The 21,450-nt window shown below is 55.1% G+C and overlaps 1 protein-coding gene and 1 pseudogene across 2 annotated transcripts; one reads left to right on the plus strand and one right to left on the minus strand.

Annotated features, from left to right (window-relative positions):
- Positions 1 to 1,449: 1,449 nt before the first annotated feature.
- LOC308639828 (small ribosomal subunit protein uS5-like) lies at positions 1,450 to 2,250 on the minus strand (annotated as a pseudogene). Its single transcript has one exon. The product of its transcript is annotated as a small ribosomal subunit protein uS5-like (transcript).
- Positions 2,251 to 6,376: 4,126 nt separating this feature from the next.
- Positions 6,377 to 21,315, plus strand: PLXNB3 (plexin B3). The gene is made up of 35 exons (XM_081277289.1): positions 6,377 to 6,832; positions 8,371 to 9,411; positions 9,767 to 9,946; positions 10,192 to 10,320; positions 10,406 to 10,506; positions 11,222 to 11,354; positions 11,509 to 11,665; positions 11,751 to 11,859; positions 11,943 to 12,057; positions 12,195 to 12,320; positions 12,400 to 12,516; positions 12,803 to 12,896; positions 12,980 to 13,149; positions 13,381 to 13,532; positions 13,768 to 13,873; positions 14,618 to 14,748; positions 15,040 to 15,216; positions 15,337 to 15,532; positions 15,678 to 15,917; positions 16,003 to 16,164; positions 16,239 to 16,390; positions 16,492 to 16,592; positions 16,668 to 16,891; positions 17,053 to 17,231; positions 17,389 to 17,455; positions 17,869 to 18,196; positions 18,318 to 18,421; positions 18,534 to 18,627; positions 18,933 to 19,111; positions 19,204 to 19,364; positions 19,679 to 19,826; positions 20,010 to 20,074; positions 20,149 to 20,224; positions 20,348 to 20,422; positions 20,702 to 21,315. The coding sequence occupies exons 1-35, from the start codon at positions 6,785 to 6,787 to the stop codon at positions 20,804 to 20,806; spliced, it is 5,742 nt and encodes a 1,913-aa protein (XP_081133415.1). The 5' UTR covers positions 6,377 to 6,784; the 3' UTR covers positions 20,807 to 21,315.
- The last annotated feature ends 135 nt before the right edge of the window (positions 21,316 to 21,450 follow it).

Raw genomic sequence — 21,450 nt, forward strand, 5'->3', positions numbered from 1 at the left:
AATACAACTGTCTCCACTTGAGATAACATGATCCTATGTAGATTATGAGGCATTATTTGCAACAGCCAAGATATAGAATCAACCTAAGTGTTCATTAACACATGAATGGATAGAGGAATGTAGCATATATACACAATGGAATACTAGTTAGCCTTAAAAGGGGGGAAACCCTGCCATTTGCAAGAACATGGACGACATTAACTGAATGAAATAAGCCAGGCACAGAAAGACAATACCACACATTCTCACTTACATGTGAAACTGAAAAAAAGGCAAACTCCTAGAAGTAGAGTAGTGGTTACTAGGGGCATGGCTTGGAGTGGGTTGGGGAATAAAAAGATAAAGATAAAAGGGGGCAAATTGAATAAATTCTAGAGATCTATTGGACAGCATGGTGAATACAGTTAATAATAATTTTTAAAGTGGATCTCAGTGCCTCACCCACGCTAGCAAACACCCTACCATTGAGCTACATTCCCAGTCCTTTTTTTTATTTTGAGACAGAGTATCACTAAGTTGTTGGAGCTGGCCTCAACTTGCTATACTGTTCTCTCAGCCTCCTTAATCGTTTGGATTACAGATGTGTACCACCACTCCCAGAATGTCAAACATCTTTTCACATGCTTGTCTGCCACTTGCATATCATCTTTGGATATCTACCCAAGTCCCTTACCTGTTCTTTAATCAAATTATTTGAGGGGCTGGGGATGTGGCTCAAGTGGTAGCGCGCTTGCCTGGCATGCGTGCGGCCCGGGTTCGATCCTCAGCACCACATACCAACAAAGATGTTGTGTCCGCCGAGAACTAAAAAATAAATATTAAAAAATTCTCTCTCTCTCTCTCCTCTCTCACTCTCTCTTTAAAAAAATTATTTGAGTTTTTGAGGTTGAGTTGTAGGAGTTCTTTATATATTTAAGATGTTAACCTCTTCTTGGATATATGAGCTGCAAATATCTTATTCTGTGCATTACCTTTTCGCTCTCATGTGTCCTTTGACACAGAAAATTTCTTAAGTGTGATGTAGCCCCACATATCTGTTTTTGCTTTGGTTAACTATGATTTTGGTACCACATCCAGGAAAGTATTACCAAGTCCAACGTTACTAAGTGTCCCCCTGTTTTCTTCAAGGAATTTCACAGTTTTAGGTCTTACATTTAGGTATTTTATTTTATTTTATCTTTGGTACCAGGAATTGAATCCAGAAATGCTGTACCACTGAGCCACATTCCCAGTCCCTTTGTGTGCATGTGTATGTTTGTATGTATGTATGTATGTATGTATGTATTTTGAGACAGGGTCTCACTAAATTACTGAGAGCCTTGCTAAGTTGCTGAGGCTGACCTTGAATTTGCAATCCTCCTGCCTCAGCCTCCTGAGCCGCTGAGATTAGAGGGGTGCACCACCATACCCAACTGTACAGAGACTCTGGTATGGGTTTTCACAAGATGGTCAGTGAATTCCTGATAAGGAGACTTGGTGAACACAGTCTCTTTCCAGAGATCAGGGGTCAAATAGCTGTATGTCTTGGAGATGGCATCGAAGGTGGCCTTGGCAAAATTGCCCAAGGTGGCAGTGCAGCCCCTGGCAGAAGTGTAGCAGTCATCAATACCAGCCATCATCAGTAGCTTCTTGGGTACAGGAGCTGAGACAATGCCGGTACCTCTGGGGGCAGGGATGAGCCATACCAGCACAGAACCACAACGTCCTGTCACCTTGCAAGGGACAGTGTGAGGCTTGCCAATCTTGTTCCCCCAATAGCCTCTCCGCACAGGAACGATGGAGAGCTTGGCCAGGATGATGGCCCCTCGGATAGCAGTTGCTACCTCCTTGGAGCATTTTACTCCCAGTCCAACGTGACCGTTGTAGTCCCCAATAGCTACAAATGCCTTGAATCTGGTCCGCTGGCCAGCACGAGTCTGTTTCTGTAGAGGCACGATCTTAAACCTCATCCCCAAGAAAAAGTCAGTGATCTCAGACTCCTTGATGGGCAAAGAGAAGAGATAGATCTCCTCCAGGGACTTGATCTTCATGTCCTTGACCAGGCGGCCCAGATTGGTGACGGGGATCCACTCCTTGTCTTCGGCCTTGCCTCCACGAGCCCCGCGGCCACGGCCCCGGCCCCGGCCACGGCCTCGACCACGGCCTCGGAGAACTCTGCCGAAGCCTCAGCGGAAGCCGCGGCCACCCATTCCCCGGGACCTCGGGACCTTCCGCTGCACCGGCATCATCCGCCATTTGGTGTTTTTCCAGAGAAGAAGCTCTTCTATTCATTTTGAGTTAAGTTTTGTCTATAGTGTGAGGTAAGGATCCAACTTCAGTCTTTTAGATGGAACTATCCAGTTTTTCCAATATCATTTGTAAAAAAAAAAAAACAAACTGTCTTTTCCCTAATTTGTAGTTGTAAAAATACAGCGAATAATAAGTACTGGGGAGGATGGGGAGAAATTGAAACCTGCATGCCATTGGTGGGTTTGGAAAGTAGTGCAACTGCTATGGAAAACAGTATGGAGCTTCCTCAAAATATCAAAACTAGAACTAGCATATGGTCCAGCAACCCCACTGCTGGGTGGATATCCAAAACAATCAAAAGCAGGAATATTTGCACATCCACGAACATAGCAGCATTATGGTGGAAGGCACTTAAATGTCTGTTGGCAGATGATGGATGACAAAATGTGGTCCATAGGTACAACTGAATGTTATCCTTCCTTAAATATCCTGTCACATGTTATGACGTGGTTGGAACTTGAGGACTTTATACTAAGGGAAAGAAGTCAGACAGAAATTGACAAATATTGTGTGGTTTCACATACATGAAGTACATATAATCATGCGATTCATAAAGACAAAGGAAAATAGTGAGGGGAAGGGAAACATGGGAATTATTTAGTGGGTATAGAGTTACATATTTACTGATGAAAAGTCCTGGAGATCTGTTTCACAGCAATGTGAGTTGACTTATTACTGAACCACACAATTCAAAGTGGTGAAGATGATAATTGTTATGTTATGTGGGTTTTACCACATTAAAAATTTTGACTTGATAAAGAATAGAAAACCTGAACTATCCTATCCCATAATTATTAAAGTAAATTACATCAGGCTGGGTGTGGTGCCGCACACCAGTGATCCCAGCTACTTTGGAAGTTCCAACAGGAGGACTGCAAGTTCAAGGCCAGCCTCAGCAATTTAGCAAGGCCCTTAGCAATTTAATGAGTCCCTAATTCAAATAAATAAATAAATAAATAAATAAATAAATAAATAAAAGCAATGCAGATATGGCTCAGTGGTTTAGTGCCCTTGGGTTCAATCCCCAGTATGACAGAAAGAAAAGAAGGAGAAGGAGAAGGAGAAGAAGAGGAGGAAGAAAGAAACTAGATCAGTAGTTTAAAATCTATGGTAGGAAAAATAAAATATCCCTTTTTCATCTCTAATTTTGTTCATTTAAGCCTCTGTCTCTTTTGGTCTAGTTTGGCTAAAGATTTATCAATTTATCAATCTTTTTATCTTTTTAAAGATGGTTCTTTATTGCATTGATCCTTTGTATTGCTTTTTTATCCTCAATTTTATTAATTCAGCTCTGATTTCTTGTCTTCTACAGGTTTTGGAATTAGCTTGTTTTTGCTTTTCTAGAGCCTTGAGGTATAACAGATTATGTAGATACTCAGTGCTATAAACTTTCCTCAGCCAGATGTGGTGATGCACACCTGTAATCCCAGCCACTAGAAAGACTGAGGCAGGAAGAGCTCAAGTTCAAAGCCAGCCTCAGCCACTTAGCAATACCCTAAGAACTTAGAGAGACCCTGTCACAAAATTAATAAGTAGTTTTAATTTGGGGAAGTAATTAAGCACCCCTGGGTTCAATCCCCAGTGCCAAAAAAATGGAAAATTAATTATTATAATTTATCATGTTAACAGATAAGAGGGGGAATCCTGTGGTCCTCTCAATGTATTCAGAAAAGACAGTTTATAAAAATTCAACATATATCAAATGAGGAGTGGAAGAGAACTTCCTAAGTTTCATAAAGATATCTACCAACACCCCTGCAAACATCATACTTTTTAAAAAATTCTTTTTTAACTTTATTTTATTTATTTATATGTGGTGCCGAGGATGGAACCCAGGGCCTCACACATGCTAGGTGAGTGCTTTTACCGCTGAGCCACAACCCCAGCCCTCATCATACTGAATAATAAAACATTGACAATAATTTTTTTGCTTCTATTCAACATTGTATTATATGAGGAAGTAAGACAAGAAAAAGAAATGAAAAGGACTGGAGGAAAAGAAGGAAAATAGTCATTACTCGCAGATGATATGATATGCAAGCAGAAAACCAAGAAGAATCCACAAAGGGAATCCAGACAATTCTTAGAGTTAATAACAGGTTTATAAGGCTATATAATACGAAATGAATATACAATAGTTGCTACTATACAATAGCTGGAATATGGCAACATACAGTCAGAATGTGGATTAAAAGCAGACTGGGCACAGTGGTGCACACCTGTAATCCCAGCTACTTGGGAGGTTGAGGCAGGAGGATGGCAAGTTTGAGGCCAGCTTCGCCAACTTAATGGTGGCCTGTCTTGAAATGAAAGTAAATAAAAAGACTGGGGATGTAGCTCAGTGATAGAACACTCTGGGTTTGATCCCCAGTACGAAAACAAAACAAAACCAAAAAATGAAACAAAAACATTCTAAAAAGCCTAGAATAAGCAAGATGATTTTGAGAGATGAAGAAGGGCAACAAAAGGAGAGAGAACAAGCAAGGAGGAGGAAAGGGAGAAGAAAAAGAAGTGACTCCAAAGTGGGACAATTGTCCCTTTGAGAAAAGATCAAGCTACATGCCTACCTCTCACCATGTACAAACATATTCCTTCTAAATGAATTAAAGCCTGTAATCTTGGTAGCTCAGGAGGCTGAAGCGGGACATACAGCTCAAGGATTGGTATCTAGAATATGAGAAGAATGCCCACAAATTAAGAAGGAAAGCCAGGTATGGTGGCCGAAGTTTATAATCCCAAGAACTCAGGAGGCTGAAGCAGGAAGATCACAAGTTCAAGGCAGCCTGGGCAATTTAGCAAGACCCTATCTTAGCAAGACCTAAGTTTAAAGATAAAAATTTAAAAAAGGGCTGAGGATATGACTCAGTAGGAGAGCACCCCTGTTCTCACCTGCTCCAGCCTGGTGCCTGCAGCAGGCCCCTTCTCTGCACCTGTGGAGGCCAGCAAAGGGTAGCAGTGCCCTGCCCTGTGCCATCAGGCAAAGGGGCGGGCAGGGAGAGGCTGGGCTGCCTGGCAGGGCCCGCCAGGACGAGTTATGCTGGGTGTGATTGCATTGTGGGGAGGGAGGCTGGGACTCTGCTAGGATACTCTCCTGGTACTGCCAGCTGCTCCTCAGCCTGCCGGTGGCTTATACAGGTAGGGAAGAATGTGGCTGGTGTGGGTGGGTGTGGGGTACAGAGGGCTCTGGGCTGAGGGACACCACCTTGAGATATGCTAAGGCTGGGAGAAGCCAGAGTGTGTAGGGCTGGCTAGCTGGGGTCAGACAAAGGCCTTTAAGCAGTAGCCCAGCCAGCAAAGACGCCTCCTGATGCCTGAGGACATGGAGGGTGCTGGAGCTAGGAGGTGGGGGACCAAGGCTGTTGACCCCAAGTGGGAAAGCTGGCGCCAACCCAGGGCACAGCGCAGGGTAAGAAAGGTACCTTCCTGGCTCCCTGCCCCCACAGCCACCCAACCGGTTCAGCCAGGTGGCAGCAAGCTGCTGCCACTTACTGTGCTGCACCTTATGAAGGAGACAGGGACCCCAGTCAGAGCGCACCTGCCCTGCACCATGGGCAGTGAGACTAATGGCCCTGGAGTGCCCTTCTGGGGTGGCAGGGGAGCCAGCTGTCCCTCCCTTCCCCACCCCATGCATAGAGGATGATTCCCTGGAGGGGAGTGAGCAGTTAGTAGCCAGCTGCCTGTCTGAAGGTCAGGGTTGGCTCCCTGTGGCAGAGGGCCTCAGCCCCCTCCTGTGGGTCCTTTTTGCGTCAGCCTCCTCTTATGCAGCATCCTCTGCTGGTACTCCCCACCATGCTGTACCTGGCACGACTTTGCCAGGCCTCTGGGGCAGGGCTGAGTGGGGGAGGGGGAGAAGGTCCTCTGCATGGGATGCCTTTGTCAGCGTCTCCTCTGCCCCCAGCCTGAACAAAGGCAGGCATTGAGGACCCAGACTGGCACTTCAGCCAGGCACCAAGGCTACTGAGGCCAAGACTGGCATTTACAGGGGTTCAGTGCCTCTGACTCTGTCATGAGGGCTCTGAAGTCACCTCATGCCCTTCACAGGGATCCAGGGGAACTCAAGGTGGGGCACCCTGGGCTGGCAGAAAAGTTGTGGGTCAGATGGGAAGGACTGGCTGGAGGAAACCCTGTCCCTTTGTCCCCAGATTCAAGGGGGTGTCTCCCTGGAGGCGGGGAGTGGTAGGGAGCCCCCTGGCCAGAACAGCCCGGGTGGGGGTAAAAGCACCAGATAGTGGGTCCCTGGCCTGGCCCTCTGGACAGAGGGGGCATTGTTGGGGTGGAGGCAGGGCTGCCTTAGCTCGGCCACTATTGACAAAGCTGCCAGCTGTGGTGGAGCCCGGTCGCCAGGCCCTTGGTCCCCCCATCCCCCGCCCCCTTCCTTCCCCAGGGCCGGCATGAATGGGGCTGAGCCTCAACTGTCTCCCTCCCACTCAGGACAATGCCCTCCACATCCATCTTGTGCCCATCATCAATGCCCCAGGGCAGCTGAACTGAAGAGATGTGGCCCGCTGCTCAGGAGACCCCACTGCTTCGCTCCTTGCTGGTGGTAAGTACCTGGGCCCCACATCCCCAAAGATGTCCCTGAAGGCACAGGGTGAGGTAAAATAGCCCAGGCCAGGGCTCAGGACACAGGGAAGCTTCGGCATGGGGCTCTAATGTCCTGTGTCTCCTCCACACGCCAGACGTTACCGCAGATACACCCAGGATCTAAAGGAAATGTCTGTCCCTTTCCGCCTGTATTCCTGAGATAAGGGACTCCAGGGCCTTCCTGAGGCTTGACCCTAGGCCTGAGTGGCATTGGGTGGCTCCTGGCTGGCATGTGCCCACATGTCCAGCCATGGAGACCCCAGTTCAATTCAGGGTCTACTGGTAGCTCCTGGCCCCTTCCCAGGGGTCTGCTTGGCGTGGCTAGTCTGCTGGAGGCTGCTGGGCACTGGCTGCTGCCAGAAGCTCGTGGGCATGAGCTTCACTCCGGTGCCTCCTTTGGAGGGTTGGGGCACCACCGTTGCCCTCAGGGGCTCAGACTCAGGGTCCCTTCCAGGCAGACTCTGAGGTACCTTGGGTAAGGCTCCCCTCCCTCTCCCTCCACCCCTTCAGTCCAGCTGTCTTTCTGCCTCGCCTTCTCACTGGGGCTGTCTTCCTCATCAACACTCCCACACTGAGGACCCTTCTGGTGTCAGGCCGCAAAGACCCTGACTGCAGGGGCAGGCCTCCGTCCAGCCCTCCATCCTGTGTTGCCTCTTCCTCACCCTGGTGACCCTGCACCTTCCTGGATGGCTTGAAGCTTTTCCTCTACCCCTGATCTGACTACCCTGAGGTGGTCTAACGTCCTCTGTGGTACAGCTCTGGCATGGGGCAGGTGGGCCGTGTCTGGCCATGTTTTAGCAGGTGGCTGCCTGGCTCCCTCCATCTTTCCTGTCTCGCTCTCTCCCAGCTAATGAGGGACTCCCTATTCCTTGTACCATGGGTATCTCCCCTGGTCATGTGGTGACACTGCTCTTGTCCCTGTGCCAACTCTCTTGTCTGGACAGCTGGTGCAGGGTCACCCTGCTATGTGGCTTCCACCCGTCTTCCTTCTCTCATGCTCCTCCCCTCTTTTCCCCTCCACCCTCTGTCACTCAGAGTCCCTCTGGTCATGCTCTTGTGGCTTCTCAGGATGTGCCCCCAATCTACAGTGTAGATGAATATAAAGTAGAAGACGAAAGAATTCTTCCCTTGCCTGTGCGCATGTGCACGTGCATGCGTGTGCCCCCGCCCCCCACCCCAGTCTTTTTCTCCAGCTCTTGGACACTTTCTTTGTCCCTCTTTCTGTCCTCTCTCTGGCTCCTTTCTCTGTGCCTCCTCTGTCTCTCTTTCTTTCTCCTCTCCCTTCTCCACCTTTCTATCTCTGTTGTCCCTTTCTGCCTCCTGGCTGCTCCCAGGCTTGTGAACCTCTCTCTTCTCTAGTTTCCACCCTGCCTTCCTCTCTGGTCCCATCTCTGCCTCATCTCCTCCTGCCCCTTCTGCCCTGGCTTTTGCCTGTTGGGGAGTGGGGTATCAGGGACTCCCTCCCACCAGCTCTCATATTGCCTTGCTCTCCCCCAGGTTCCTGGAATGGCTGCCTGGCCTTCCTACTACCTCCATCTCCTGCTGCTGCTACTGTCCCCAACACCACGGCCCTTGGCAGGGGCCCATCACTTCTCTGCACCCAACACCACCTTCAACCACCTGGCACTGGCACCTGGCCAGGGCTCGCTCTATGTGGGCGCAGTGAACCGCCTCTTCCAGCTCAGCCTAGAACTGCAGCTTGAGGCTGTGGCTGTCACGGGCCCTGTCATCGACAGTCCTGACTGCGTGCCTTTCCGTGACCCAGCTGAGTGTCCGCAGGCCCGGCTTACTGATAATGCCAACCAGCTCTTGTTGGTGAGCAGCAGGGCCCAGGAGTTGGTGGCCTGTGGGCAGGTGAGGCAGGGTGTATGTGAGAAGCGGCGCCTTGGGGATGTGACCGAGGTGCTATACCAGGCTGAGGACCCTGGTGATGGGCAATTTGTGGCTGCCAATACTCCAGGAGTGGCCACAGTGGGCCTGGTGGTGCCCTTGCCAGGCCGGGACCTTCTGCTGGTGGCTAGAGGCCTGGCAGGCAAACTGTCGGCTGGGGTGCCACCCCTGACAGTACGCCAGCTGGCTGGGCCACAGCCCTTCTCCAGTGAGGGCCTGGGCCGCCTGGTGGTGGGTGACTTTTCTGACTACAACAACAGCTACGTGGGGGCCTTTGCTGACACCCACTCTGCCTACTTCATCTTCCGCCGCCGTGGGGCCCGAGCCCAGGCAGAGTACCGCTCCTATGTGGCCCGCATCTGCCTGGGGGATGCCAACCTTTACTCCTACGTGGAAGTGCCCCTTGCATGCCGGGGCCAGGGCCTCATTCAGGCTGCCTTCCTCGCCCCGGGCACCTTGTTAGGGGCATTTGCCACAGGCTCAAGGGGGGCCCAGGCGGCCTTGTGTGCCTTTCCCCTGGCTGAGCTGGATGGGAGCATGGAGCAGGCCCGGCGACTTTGCTATACGGCAAGTGGTCAAGGACCCAGCGGCATGGAGGAAGCCACCGTGGAGTATGGTGTCACATCTCGCTGTGTCACCCTGCCTGCTGTGAGTGGCCAGGGCCTGGCCCCAAATTCTGACAGAATGTCCTGCCTTCTTCCTCTGCACCTTGCTTGCTTGTCTACCAGGCAGCCCTCCTTCCATGACATGGGGCCGGGTGTCTCCAGTGAGAAGCAGCTGGCTGACCTCTTGGCGAGGGGATGTCAACAGAGGGAGGGGTGTGGCTCTGTGGGGCAAGCTTGTCATGTCATCGGGCTTGGTGACTCAGCCTTCCAGCCCCCCAGCCCTGGTCACTCTGTCCCCAGGTCTCTCCCAGCTCCCCTCACTGGCTGCCTGGGCATCATATGTTGACTGTCTTTCTGGGCCTCTCCTTGGAGCTGATTTCCACTCCTTACTTGTCTAGGACTCCCCTGAGTCATACCCCTGTGGCGATGAGCACACCCCCAGCCCCATTGCTGGCCGCCAGCCCCTGGAGGCACAGCCTCTGCTACAGCTTGGACATCCCATCAGCGCTATAGCAGCCCTCCAGGCAGATGGGCATATGATAGCCTTCCTGGGGGACACCCAAGGCCAGCTACATAAGGTGAGAGCCTGACCAAGGGGGTGCCCTAGTGCAGCCCACACACTGCCAGGCTGGGTCCAGCCTTGTGGCCTGTCCGGGAGCCTCTTCTGCCAATGGCTCAGGGAAACCTCCAGAACCCTCCACCTCTGAGTCTTTATGTTCCTGAAATGGAGTCCCTGCTGGGAGGAGAGCATGTACCCCGAACAGTGAACATATGGCCATCTGGAGAGCTGATGGTCCAGCCCTGTCTTTGTGCCCCTGCCCAGGTCTTTCTTAACAGCTCCCAAGGCCAGGTGTATCACTCCCAGCAAGTGGGGCCTCCTGGCTCACCCATCAGTCCAGACCTGCTGGTGGACAGCAATGGTGGCCACCTCTATGTCCTGACCGCCCAACAGGTGAGGGCTGTCGCAAGATCTGGGGCCAGGTCCACATGGCCCATGTCTCCACAACCACCATTTTTCTCCCTCACTGCTCATCTAGGTTAACAAGGTACCCGTGGCAGCCTGCCCTCAGTTCCCCAATTGCACCAGCTGCCTCCAGGCCCGGGACCCTCTATGTGGCTGGTGCATTCTACAGGGCAGGTGAGTGTGGTCATGTGCCCTGGCTTGTACCAACATGTACAAGCAGAGCAGCTCTAGGTGTGCCAAGAGTCCAGCCCTACTTGCTCAAGTACCAACCCTGGCTGTTGCTGAGCTCCTCAATCCTGCCCCATTCCACCAAGCTATGAATCTCCATGGCATTGGCTGCCTGACATTGCCTAACCTATCCACTTCTCACTTCTAGCAGCCCCACCCTGGGTCCAGGCATCTGCCACCACTCCCAGGACCCCTGCCCAGCTGATGGTGTCCTCTGACCCACTTCAAGTCCTCCCCCAGCCCAAGTTCACACAGCAACCCAGCAGCAGGTCCCTCTCTCACAGTCAAGAGCCAAAGCTTGACAGGTGTGGTGGTGCACATGCCTCTAATCTCAGCCGCTCAGGAGGCTGAGGCAGGAAGATTGTGAGCTCAAAGCCTGCCTCAGCAAAAGTAAGGCACAAAGCAACTCAGTGAGACCCTGTCTCTAAATTTAAAAAAAGTGGGGGATGTGGCTCAGTGGTTAAGCGCCCCTGAGTTCAATCCCCACCCCCCAAAAAAAGCTAAAGCCCGCGCCTTGGCTGTGAAACCTCCAAGGTTGGCCCACTCCTCTCAGCACTGTCCCCTCACTACCCCTGCTCACAATGCTCCAGCTGGGCCAGCCTCCCAATCCCCCAGGGAGCCTGAAACCCACACAACGAGATGATGGGCCTCTGCCCGGCAGGTGCACCCGGAAGAGCCAGTGCAGGCGGGCAGCCCAGCCGAACCAGTGGCTATGGAGCTACGAGGAGGACAGCCACTGCCTCCACATCCAGAGCCTGCTGCCAGCCCACCACCCACGCCAGGAGCAGGGCCAGGTAAAGCTCCCACCAACTGCCACTGCCTGTGTGTAGGGGGTGCCCCTGGCTGCCTCCCAGCAGCCTCTGTTCCTGCCCTCAAGAGCATATCTTACCTGCTTGCCACCCTCCCCTTGCCAGCTGCATTGCCCCGTTTCCCTCTCATGTGTTCCAGGTCACATTGTCTGTCCCCCGGCTGCCCACGCTGGCTGTGGATGAATATTTCCATTGTGCTTTTGGGGACTATGATAGCTTGGCTCATGTGGAAGGGCCCCATGTGGCCTGTGTCACCCCTCCCCAAGACCAGGTGCCTCTTAACCCTCCAGGCACAGGTAAGGGGGCCCCTGGGTAGGGGACCAGTGGGAACTGAAGGGGACGTGAGCCATGTGCCCTGCTCTACCACCACTATCCCTCTAGACCACATCACCTTGCCCTTGGCCCTGATGTTTGAAGATGTGGCCGTGGCTGCCACCAACTTCTCCTTCTACGACTGCAGTGCTGTCCAGGCCTTGGAGGTGGCTGCCCCGTGAGTTCCTTGGCCTGGCTCCTGCTGGGTAGGGGTGGCACCCTGAGATGGAACCCAGCTTGAGCAGACCCCTGTCCCTGCAGGTGTCATGCCTGTGTGAGCAGCCTTTGGCGGTGCCACTGGTGCCCCCAGAGCAGCCACTGTGTACACGGGGAACAGTGCCCAGAGGGTGAGAGGACAGTCTACAGTGCCCAGGAGGTGGGTGTACCCGACCAGGGCTCCCTTCACATACTCAGCCCCCTATGACCACCCCTGTGGGCACTGCAAACAGAGGCAGAGCTGCCCAGGGGTGGGCTCCTGCAGCTCTGAAGGACTGAGGGTTCTCCTTTCCCCAGATGGACATCCAGGGGCATGGACCGGAGGCTTGCCCCCAGGTGGTAGGGCTGGCAGGTCCCCACTTGGTACCTGTGGGCTGGGAGAGCCATTTGGCCCTGCACGTGCAGAACCTTCAGTATTTCCGAGTAAGTTGTCAGGTGGGCAGGGGCTGGAGACTATGGGGGGTTATGACACTGTCCAGGGGGCTGATAACATGCCCCCCAGGGCCTATCTGCCACCTACCACTGCTGGCTGGAGCTGCCTGGAGCACTGCAGAGGCTGCCGGCCTCCCTGGAGGAGACAGCTGCAGACACCGGCCTCATTCACTGCCAGGCCCAGCAGGTGGGTGGCTCCCCCCAGCCTCACCTATTGCTGGGCACCTTCTGCAGCCCTCTTGCCCACCCCCCGGTTTCCCAAGTCCTTCTTCATCCTGTTGTCACTCATAACAGTCTGTTCTGTGCCAGGCCCTGAGCATGTGGCAGGAACATAGTGCTTGTAGTCTGTCCCTGAGCACCCTGGTGGGAAAGGCAGAGAACAGGCTCACCCATTCTAGGGAGTACCCTAGGGGAGGTGGGAGGTAGGGTTGCCCCAAGTGGGGGTCAACTCTGATCCTGCACTCCACCCACAGTTCCACCCCTCCATGTCCCAGCGGGAGCTCCCAGTGCCCATCTACGTCACTAGGGGCGAGGTCCAGCGGCTGGACAATGCCCATGCTCTTCATGGTGAGCTCGGGGGTACCAGGGCAGGAGGGGGTGGGGGATGCAGCACAACAGTGCTACCTCAGCGCATGCCTGGCCTTTCCTAGTGATCCTGTATGACTGTGCTGTGGGCCACCCTGACTGTAGCCACTGCCAGGCAGCCAACGGGAGCCTGGGCTGCCTGTGGTGTGGTGATGGTCAGCCTACTTGTCGTTATGGGCCCCTGTGCCCACCAGGAGCTGTGGAGCCACTGTGTCCCATGCCTAGCATTTATATGGTGAGCCACTCCCCATCAGGGCCCTTGCTCACCACCCTCCTCCATGACCTAGTCTCCCACTTCTCCCCTGCCCCTCACTGTCCTACCTCCCCTCAGTTCAGATTGACTGCCTCAGGCCCCCAATCCCTAACAGCCGGGCCTAGCCACAGTCCAGCTGGTTGGCTGGGCACCCCTGCTGCAGAGTGAGCTGTGAGATTGGAGTGCCCCATCTGCCATCCTTCCCTGATATAGATTGAGCCTCTGACTGGCCCCACAGAGGGTGGCTTGGCCCTCACCATTCTGGGCTCCAACCTGGGTCGGGCCTTTGCTGATGTGCAAGATGCTGTGAGTGTGGCCGGCCAGCCCTGCAGCCCCGACCCCGCTCTCTACCGTACCTCTACCCGGTGAGGAGCCTGGCAGGCAGAAGTGGGTGGGGAGGCCGCCCAGGGTAGGCCCTCAGAAACCAGCCACCCAGAGAGAAGGGAGGCTTGCCATCAAGAAATGGGGGTCCTGGGTATGTGTACAAAAGGAAAGCAAGTGGGTGAGGGAGAGTGAGCAGGAGGGGGCTCCAGGAGGTGGCTGGCAGTTGCCCAAGGCTCCGTGGGAGGCACTGAGGCACTACTGGACCTTGCTCATCAGGATTGTGTGTGTGACATCTCCTGCCCCTAATGGCACCACTGGGCCAGTCCAAGTGGCCATTAAGAGTCGGCCACCAGGCATCTCAATCCAGCACTTCACCTACCAGGTCAGTGTCTACCTCAGGGTGGTGTAATATAGGAGACAGTGGGAAGGGCGGCCAGACAGCTAGGTGGGGACATCAAACTGGATTCAAGGGTCGCAAGAAGCACTGCTGTGTGTTCAGAAGGGAAAGTACATGATCTCAGTGGAGAGGAAGCTGGGGACAGTGGCAAGAGAGCAAGGACATAGCCATTGGCAGCTGTCCAGGAGGGCACTGGGCTTTTGGAGCAAGTGTGGTGGACAGCTGGGCCAGAGTTGACATAGAGCTATCAGAACTTGTGGGCCTGGCTCCCTGCAGGAGCACAGGACAGAGGACTGTGGGGACACCTTCAGGTGCTAGCCTGAACTCTGGGCATCTAGGAGGGCATTTCTGGGTCAGGTATCCCAGAATGCTAACAGTAGGAGGCAGGGGTGGGTCAGGGCCAGGAGTTATGCTTGGCACACAAAGCACCTCAAGAAGGCAATTGGATCTTGAGGTTTAACTCAGGATGCAAGTTAGTCCCAAGGGGAAATACTGATGGTGAAGAGAGACTTGGGGCAGCAGCAGATTGAAGGAAAGCTGGAAAATGAGGAGCTACAGAAGCCAGAACTGTGCTTATGAAAGGAGGGCATGGTTAGCTGTAGCCCCTGACACTTGAGAAACCAAGAATTGGGCCTGTACCACAAAGCCCTAGGACCTCAGGGATGGGCACCAGGTAAGGAAGCACCAGGCCAGACTGCCATGCCTACTGCAGTCTTCTCTGTTCCCCAGGATCCTGTCCTGCTGAGCCTGAGTCCCCGGTGGGGCCCTCAAGCAGGGGGCACCCAGCTCACCATCCATGGGCAGCACCTCCAGACAGGAGGCAACATCACCGCCTTTGTGGGTGGCCAACCCTGTCCTATGTAAGTATCTACCCTGCTGCCCACCAGGTCTAGAGGTTGCTTGCCTCCTGGCCCAGGCCTGGCTGCTGCCAAGTGGGGATATGCCCTGTGGGTGTCCCCTCCTATATAGTGGGGGCAGTGGATTCAAGGCCACCATCAAATTCTAAGAGAAGCAGTACTATTTTTGCCTCGGTGGTCTCTGCCCTTGTTATGCGAGGCAAAGTGGGCCTATCACTGGGAGCTGGGTCAGGGCTGGGGATGAAAGGTAACAGTGAGAGCCCAAGATAACAATTCCTCCTGCACTCCCTGCAGCCAGGAGCCGGTGTGTCCTAAGACCATTGTGTGCCGCACCATGCCCCAGGCCACACCAGGAGAAGCAATGGTCCTTGTGGTCTTTGGCCATGCTGAGCGCAAACTACTCAGCAGCCCCTTCCGCTACACTGCCAACCCCCAGCTTGTGGCAGCAGAGCCCAGTGTCAGCTTCCGGGGGTGAGGAGCCTGGCCAGCCCATGGAGCAGCCGTGGACTGAGCCACAGGGGAGCTGGGGAGCTGGGGCTGTGCAGGGCTACCCACCAACCTCCCACCCCTCTGACTTCCATCTTGGCACAGGGGCGGGCGGCTGATCCATGTCCGGGGCACAGGCCTGGACGTGGTGTGGCAGCCCCTGCTGTCCGTGTGGCTGGAGGCCGAAGCAGAGGTAAAGGCTTTGGGGGCTCAGCCCCAGGACCTGAACCCAAGGAGGAGCTGTGAAGCCCCTGCTGCAGAACCCCAGACTTGTATCCAGCTTGGGGGAGGCTTGCTACAGGTGAGCCCCTCCACACCAGCTGGTGACAGGGCTGTCCCCAGGCCTGCTTGGGGGCTGGGGGGCAGGGCCAAACAGTATGTCTATAGGAATGAAAAAGGGAACCCTAACTGACCCTCCTGTGTTCCCGGTCCTAACTGCCGCGCAGTGTTCCACCATCTGCTCTGTCAACTCGTCCGGCCTCCTCCTGTGCCGTAGCCCTGCTGTACCAGATGGGGTCCACCCAAAGCGGGTATTCTTCACCCTGGACAATGTGCAGGTGGACTTTGCTAGTGCCAGTGGGGGCCAGAGCTTTCTGTACCAGCCCAACCCCCGCCTGGCCCCACTCAGCCGTGAGGGACTCGCCCGCCCCTATCGCCTCAAGCCGGGTCACATCCTGGATGTGGAGGTGAGCGTCTCCCAGCTGTGCATTCCCAGGGCGCTCAGGGCCCCCAGTACAAGCAGCCAGCTCAAGTTCCTGGCATGTGTCCCAGGGCGAGGGCCTCAACCTGGGAATCAGCAAAGAGGAGGTACGTGTGCACATTGGCGATGGTGAGTGCCTGGTGAAGACGCTCACGCTCACCCACCTGTACTGTGAGCCACCCCCACACGCCCCTCAGCCCACCAACAGCTCCAGTGCCCTGCCGCAGTTTGTGGTGAGTATGCGCCCCAGGCAGGTGGGCTGCAGGCTGCAGACCCGTGCTCAGGAGCCCTGCCCCCACACCCTCAGGTACAGATGGGCAACGTGCGCCTGGCCCTGGGCCCCGTCCAGTATGAAGCAGAGCCCACCATGTCTACCTTCCCTGTGGAGGCCCAGGTGGGCCTGGGCATGGGTGCTGCCGTGCTGATCGCCGCTGTGCTCCTCCTCACCCTCATGTACAGGTGAGGAGGGCTCTCCCCCTGTACAAACCTGCACAAACTTCCCTGTTCATTGCTGGCAAGAATGCCTAGGGCAGTGGTTGACACATGGCCCTTGGCTGCAGGCACAAGAGCAAGCAGGCCCTGCGGGACTACCAGAAGGTGCTGGTGCAGCTGGAGAACCTGGAGACAGGTGTGGGTGACCAGTGCCGCAAGGAGTTCACAGGTGTGTGGGGGCAGGGAAGGGGGGCAGAGGGCCCACTGGGCCTGAGCCCACATCTTGGTGGCTCCTGGCCTACAGACCTGATGACTGAGATGACAGACCTCAGCAGCGACCTTGAGGCCAGCGGGATCCCCTTCCTGGACTACCACACATTCGCTGAGCGCGCCTTCTTTCCTGGCCATGGTGGCTGCCCACTGCTTCCAGAACTCGAGGGGCTTGAGGAAGAAGGCCGCCGTGCCACTGTTCGCCAGGGCCTCACGCAGCTCTCCAACCTGCTCAACAGCAAACTCTTCCTCCTCACAGTGAGGGCCTCGTGGGTGCTTGGGGGCAGGCAGGGAAGAAGGCCTCTATGGGCAAAGAGGTGGGGCTGGGGACAGGCCAGGCCAGGCTGGGACAGGGGTGTGAGCACAGAAGCGGAGGAATGCATGGGGCTTCCCAGAGTGAACACCAGCTTCCTGCGTAGCTCATCCACACCCTGGAGGAGCAGCCTGGCTTCTCCCAGAGGGATCGCTGCCACGTAGCTTCGCTCCTGTCCCTGGTGCTGCATGGCAAGCTTGAATACTTGACCGACATCATGAGGACTCTGCTTGGTGACCTGGCGGCTCATTATGTACACAAGAACCCCAAGCTCATGCTACGCAGGTGGGTCTTGATCTGGGCATAGTGGCAGGGACAGGAGCTCACTAGTGATCTGTCCTCACCCTGGGCAGGCTCTGCCCTGGGGTGGTGGAGCCAGGAGGGATTTAGAAGAGGAGTTGAGGGACATTCTCATAGGAGACCTGGGGCTTTCTCCCCACAGGACAGAGACCATGGTGGAGAAGCTGCTCACCAACTGGCTGTCCATCTGTCTCTATGCCTTCCTGAGGGTGAGGGTCACTGTGCAACCTGCCCCCAGCCCTGATGGCACTCTCCTGCCCCCAGCTCTTGGGGGATGCTGCCTGCCTATAGCCTCTCTGACCAGTGCCCAACTTTCCCCAGGGGCCTTGTGCAGGACTCAGGATGGGCCATCAAATGAGGGTCATGAGAGCTATCTCCCTGTCCTGTGGGCCTACTGTGAGGCCCAGCCAGAGGGAGTTCTGGAAAGGGGAAGACTCAGACCCCTTCCAGGGCTAGATTAGAGGCAGAGGCGAAAAGGGCTCGGGTCCCCAGTGCAGCGACCTGTCCATCTATCCTTGTTCTGGGGTGCTGATGACCCCTTTCATTCCTGCTATGCCCTCTGCTGGGCATCACTGAGCATCCTGGTCCTGTGGCCAATGCTGGTCCACCTTGATGGTTGCAGGAAGTGGCTGGTGAGCCACTGTACATGCTCTTCCGCGCTATCCAGTACCAGGTGGACAAGGGCCCTGTGGATGCTGTGACAGGCAAGGCGAAACGGACCCTGAATGACAGCCACCTGTTGCGGGAGGATGTGGAATTCCGGCCCTTGACACTGATGGTGCTTGTGGGCCCTGGGGCTGGCGCGGCAGTAGGGAGCAGCGAGATGCAGCGTTTGCCAGCCCGGGTGCTTGACACAGACACCATCACCCAAGTCAAGGAGAAGGTGTTGGACCAAGTCTACAAAGGCACCCCCTTTTCCCAGAGGCCCTCAGTGCATGCCCTAGACCTTGGTGAGAGAGACAGCCCCACCTCCCCCATCCCTACTGCCTCCACCACATGTAGCCACTCAGCTCTGCCTTACTACAGATGGGAAACATGTTGTGGCTGATGGGCTTCCCTGGGTCTCCCCAGAGTGGCGCTCAGGCCTGGCTGGTCACCTAACCCTGTCAGACGAGGACTTGACCTCAGTGACTCAGAACCACTGGAAGAGACTCAATACTCTGCAGCACTACAAGGTGCTGGGTGGGCAGGGGCAGGGCAAGTTGGTTGGGAGTAGGGGACAGGTCCCTGCCTTAGGAATCAGATGGCAGTAAAGGGACCAAACTCTGCTTCCCTGTTCCCCACCAGGTCCCAGATGGAGCAACAGTGGGGCTCATCCCTCAGCTGCACAATGGTGGCGCTGTTTCCCAGAGCCTGGCTCAGAATTGCCCCTCAGGAGAAGGTGAGTTCCTCAGGCCCAGACATACCTATCTGCCCCAGAAGCACCAGGGGACTGGAGTCCACACTAGGCTAGGTTCACAGAGCCCAAAGCTGGGCAGGAAGGAGTCCTGGTCATGTCAGCTCCCTTGCCTGGGTTGCCTGCCCCACCTGCTCAGCAGGCAAGCCAAAGCTCGAGGTTGAGCCAAGGCCTGGAGGTTCTAGAGCCATGAGGTGTCAGGCTGAGCAGGGAGCATGGGGCACCTCCCAGGCCACTGTGCAGGATGGGGGAAGGGGCATGGGACTGAGGCCAGGTTCCCATGCCCTTAGACATTCCCATGCTGGAGGATGGTGACGATGGCGGGGTGCGCCTCTGGCACCTAGTGAAGGCCACCGAGGAGCCAGAAGGGGCCAAGGCACGGCGTAGCAGCCTCCGGGAACGGGAACGGGAACGGGCCCGGGCCAAGGCCATCCCAGAAATCTACCTCACCCGCCTGCTGTCCATGAAGGTTAGTGTAGCCAGGGGAGCCAGGCCATAGGGGAGGCTTAGGAGCAGGAATGGTCCTAGAAAGGCAGAAGGGCCCTCTTGTCCTGCTTACAGGGTACACTGCAGAAGTTTGTGGATGACACCTTCCAAGCCATTCTCAGTGTGAACCGGCCTGTGCCCATTGCTGTCAAGTACCTGTTTGATTTCCTGGATGAGCTGGCAGAAAAGCATGGCATTGAGGACCCAGAGACCCTGCACATCTGGAAGACAAACAGGTGCCTTTCCTGTCAACCCCCTACTTATTGCTACTGATCCATTGAATCCCAGAGGAACAAGGACATTCCCAGAACAGGACAGCAGGTTCAAGACAGGAACCCAGCCAGATTTTAAATAACCCCTCACCCCCCAGCATGGACTCACAGGAAGGTCACCTGGGCCATGAGGACAGCTCCTAGAGAAGAGCAAGGCTGGGGTCCCTGGTTGCATGGATGGCTCCAGTGACATCTGCATGGAAAGGGTGGGCTGTAGTGCATGGAGGAGGAGGCCACAGTGACCCGGTCTCATCCCCACACTTGGCCTGTGTCTCCAGCCTCCTGCTGCGGTTCTGGGTGAATGCCTTGAAGAACCCACAACTGCTCTTTGATGTGCGGGTGTCGGACAACGTGGATGCCATCCTGGCCGTCATTGCACAGACTTTCATCGACTCCTGTACCCTCTCGGAGCATAAAGTGGGCCGGGTGAGGTTGCAATAGCCAGCACCAGCTGGCAGGGACTGCAGAGGAAAACCCTGTGGGGGAAGCCACAGTGCCCTGTGCAGAGCCTGAGCCGGGTGGAATGGAGCAGTGAGCCCTCTCCAGAGGCAGGGGTGCTGTTGGGTCCCCAAGCCTGCTCACTCCTAGCCCTTCCTCTGTCTTGAAAAGGATTCCCCAGTGAACAAACTGCTCTATGCCCGGGAGATCCCTCGCTATAAGCAGATGGTGGAGAAGTAAGTGTCGAAGCCGTTACGGCTGGGGGGAGGCACTGGAAGGTGCCCGTCCCTAACTCTGTGCGCTTCTCCAGATACTATGCAGACATTCGCCAGAGCCCTCCGGTGAGCTACCAGGAGATGAACTCTGCTCTGGCTGAGCTTTCTGGGGTGAGGCATGGCCCAGGGGCACTGCCCTCCATATCTTGGGGGATTCATTGGCAGAGCAAGGGGAGAGCCTTGGGGCTTGAGACCAGGGCTGAGGCCTTACTGCCCGCTACATGCTGTCCCCAGAACTACACCTCTGTTTCCCACTGTCTCGAGGCTCTACAGGAACTCTACAACCACATCCACAGGTATTATGACCAGGTGAGGCCCAGAACACTATGGAGGGGAGGAGGCAGGTACCTGGAATGAAGTGAAGCCAAGACAGAGGCTCACAGAATGTCCCTGGGGGTGGCTTAATCCAGGCAGAGGGAAGGAAGGGGTGCCAGCCTTGGCTGGAAGGGCCCAGGTTGAGTCATGGGCTTGACTTTCCTCTGGATTTCCCGGGAGGCCCCAGAAGTGTTTCCTGAACTCCTAGGCAGCCCCGGGGTCAATGATCACAGGGGTGGGGCCTCAGGTGGATACCCTCCTCTGCCCTGGCAGATCATCAGTGCCCTGGAGGAGGACCCGGTGGGCCAGAAGATGCAGCTAGCCTGCCGCCTGCAGCAGGTTGCTGCCCTGGTGGAAAACAAAGTGACTGACCTGTGAGCTTAGAGAACACATCACCACAGAACCTTATGGTCCCTAAACCGAGCCATTGACTGAGGAGGGTCTGCAGAACTTAGGTGGTGTTGAGTGCCCACTGCCTCACCACAGGGCTTATTTCTAATTTATAGCAATCCCTACCCCTTCTCCAACTGTATTTATTTGCTTACTGGAGAATCTGGAAATAAAACAGAAATACGTCTTTAAAAAAAAAAAAGTCCAATCCCCAGCAGTGGCTGCAAGAGTCAACTTCATGCTCCTTGGGCTGGTACCCCCATGGCCCCATAGCTGTGAGTGCTACCCAAGGGGAAAGAAGTTATTAGGCCTTCCAGAAGGGCTCTGCCCTCCCCATTCCCTTCCTAACTTCCCCAGGGCCCACAAGAAAGCTGCCCCCTCCATCTATGCCTGTCTTGCCCATATCAGTTCTTTCCTGACAGGACACTGGACCAAGTGTCTCTCATCTCAGAATAAGCACTGTCACTGCCCAGCCCCCTCCACTTCATTTGCGGACAGTCCCAAACTTGCCTCCTATCTCCAGTCTAGCCCTTCTATTCTTTTCTAGAAGCATCCAGTGCGTTTTCTAAAAGCAAAAGTGCTTGTCAGCCTCACTGGAACCCTACACTGGCACCCAAATATTCCAGGCAGGG

The sequence above is a fragment of the Spermophilus citellus genome (assembly GCF_964194105.1).
Source record: "Spermophilus citellus genome assembly, chromosome: X".
NCBI classification, from domain to species: Eukaryota; Metazoa; Chordata; class Mammalia; order Rodentia; family Sciuridae; genus Spermophilus; species Spermophilus citellus.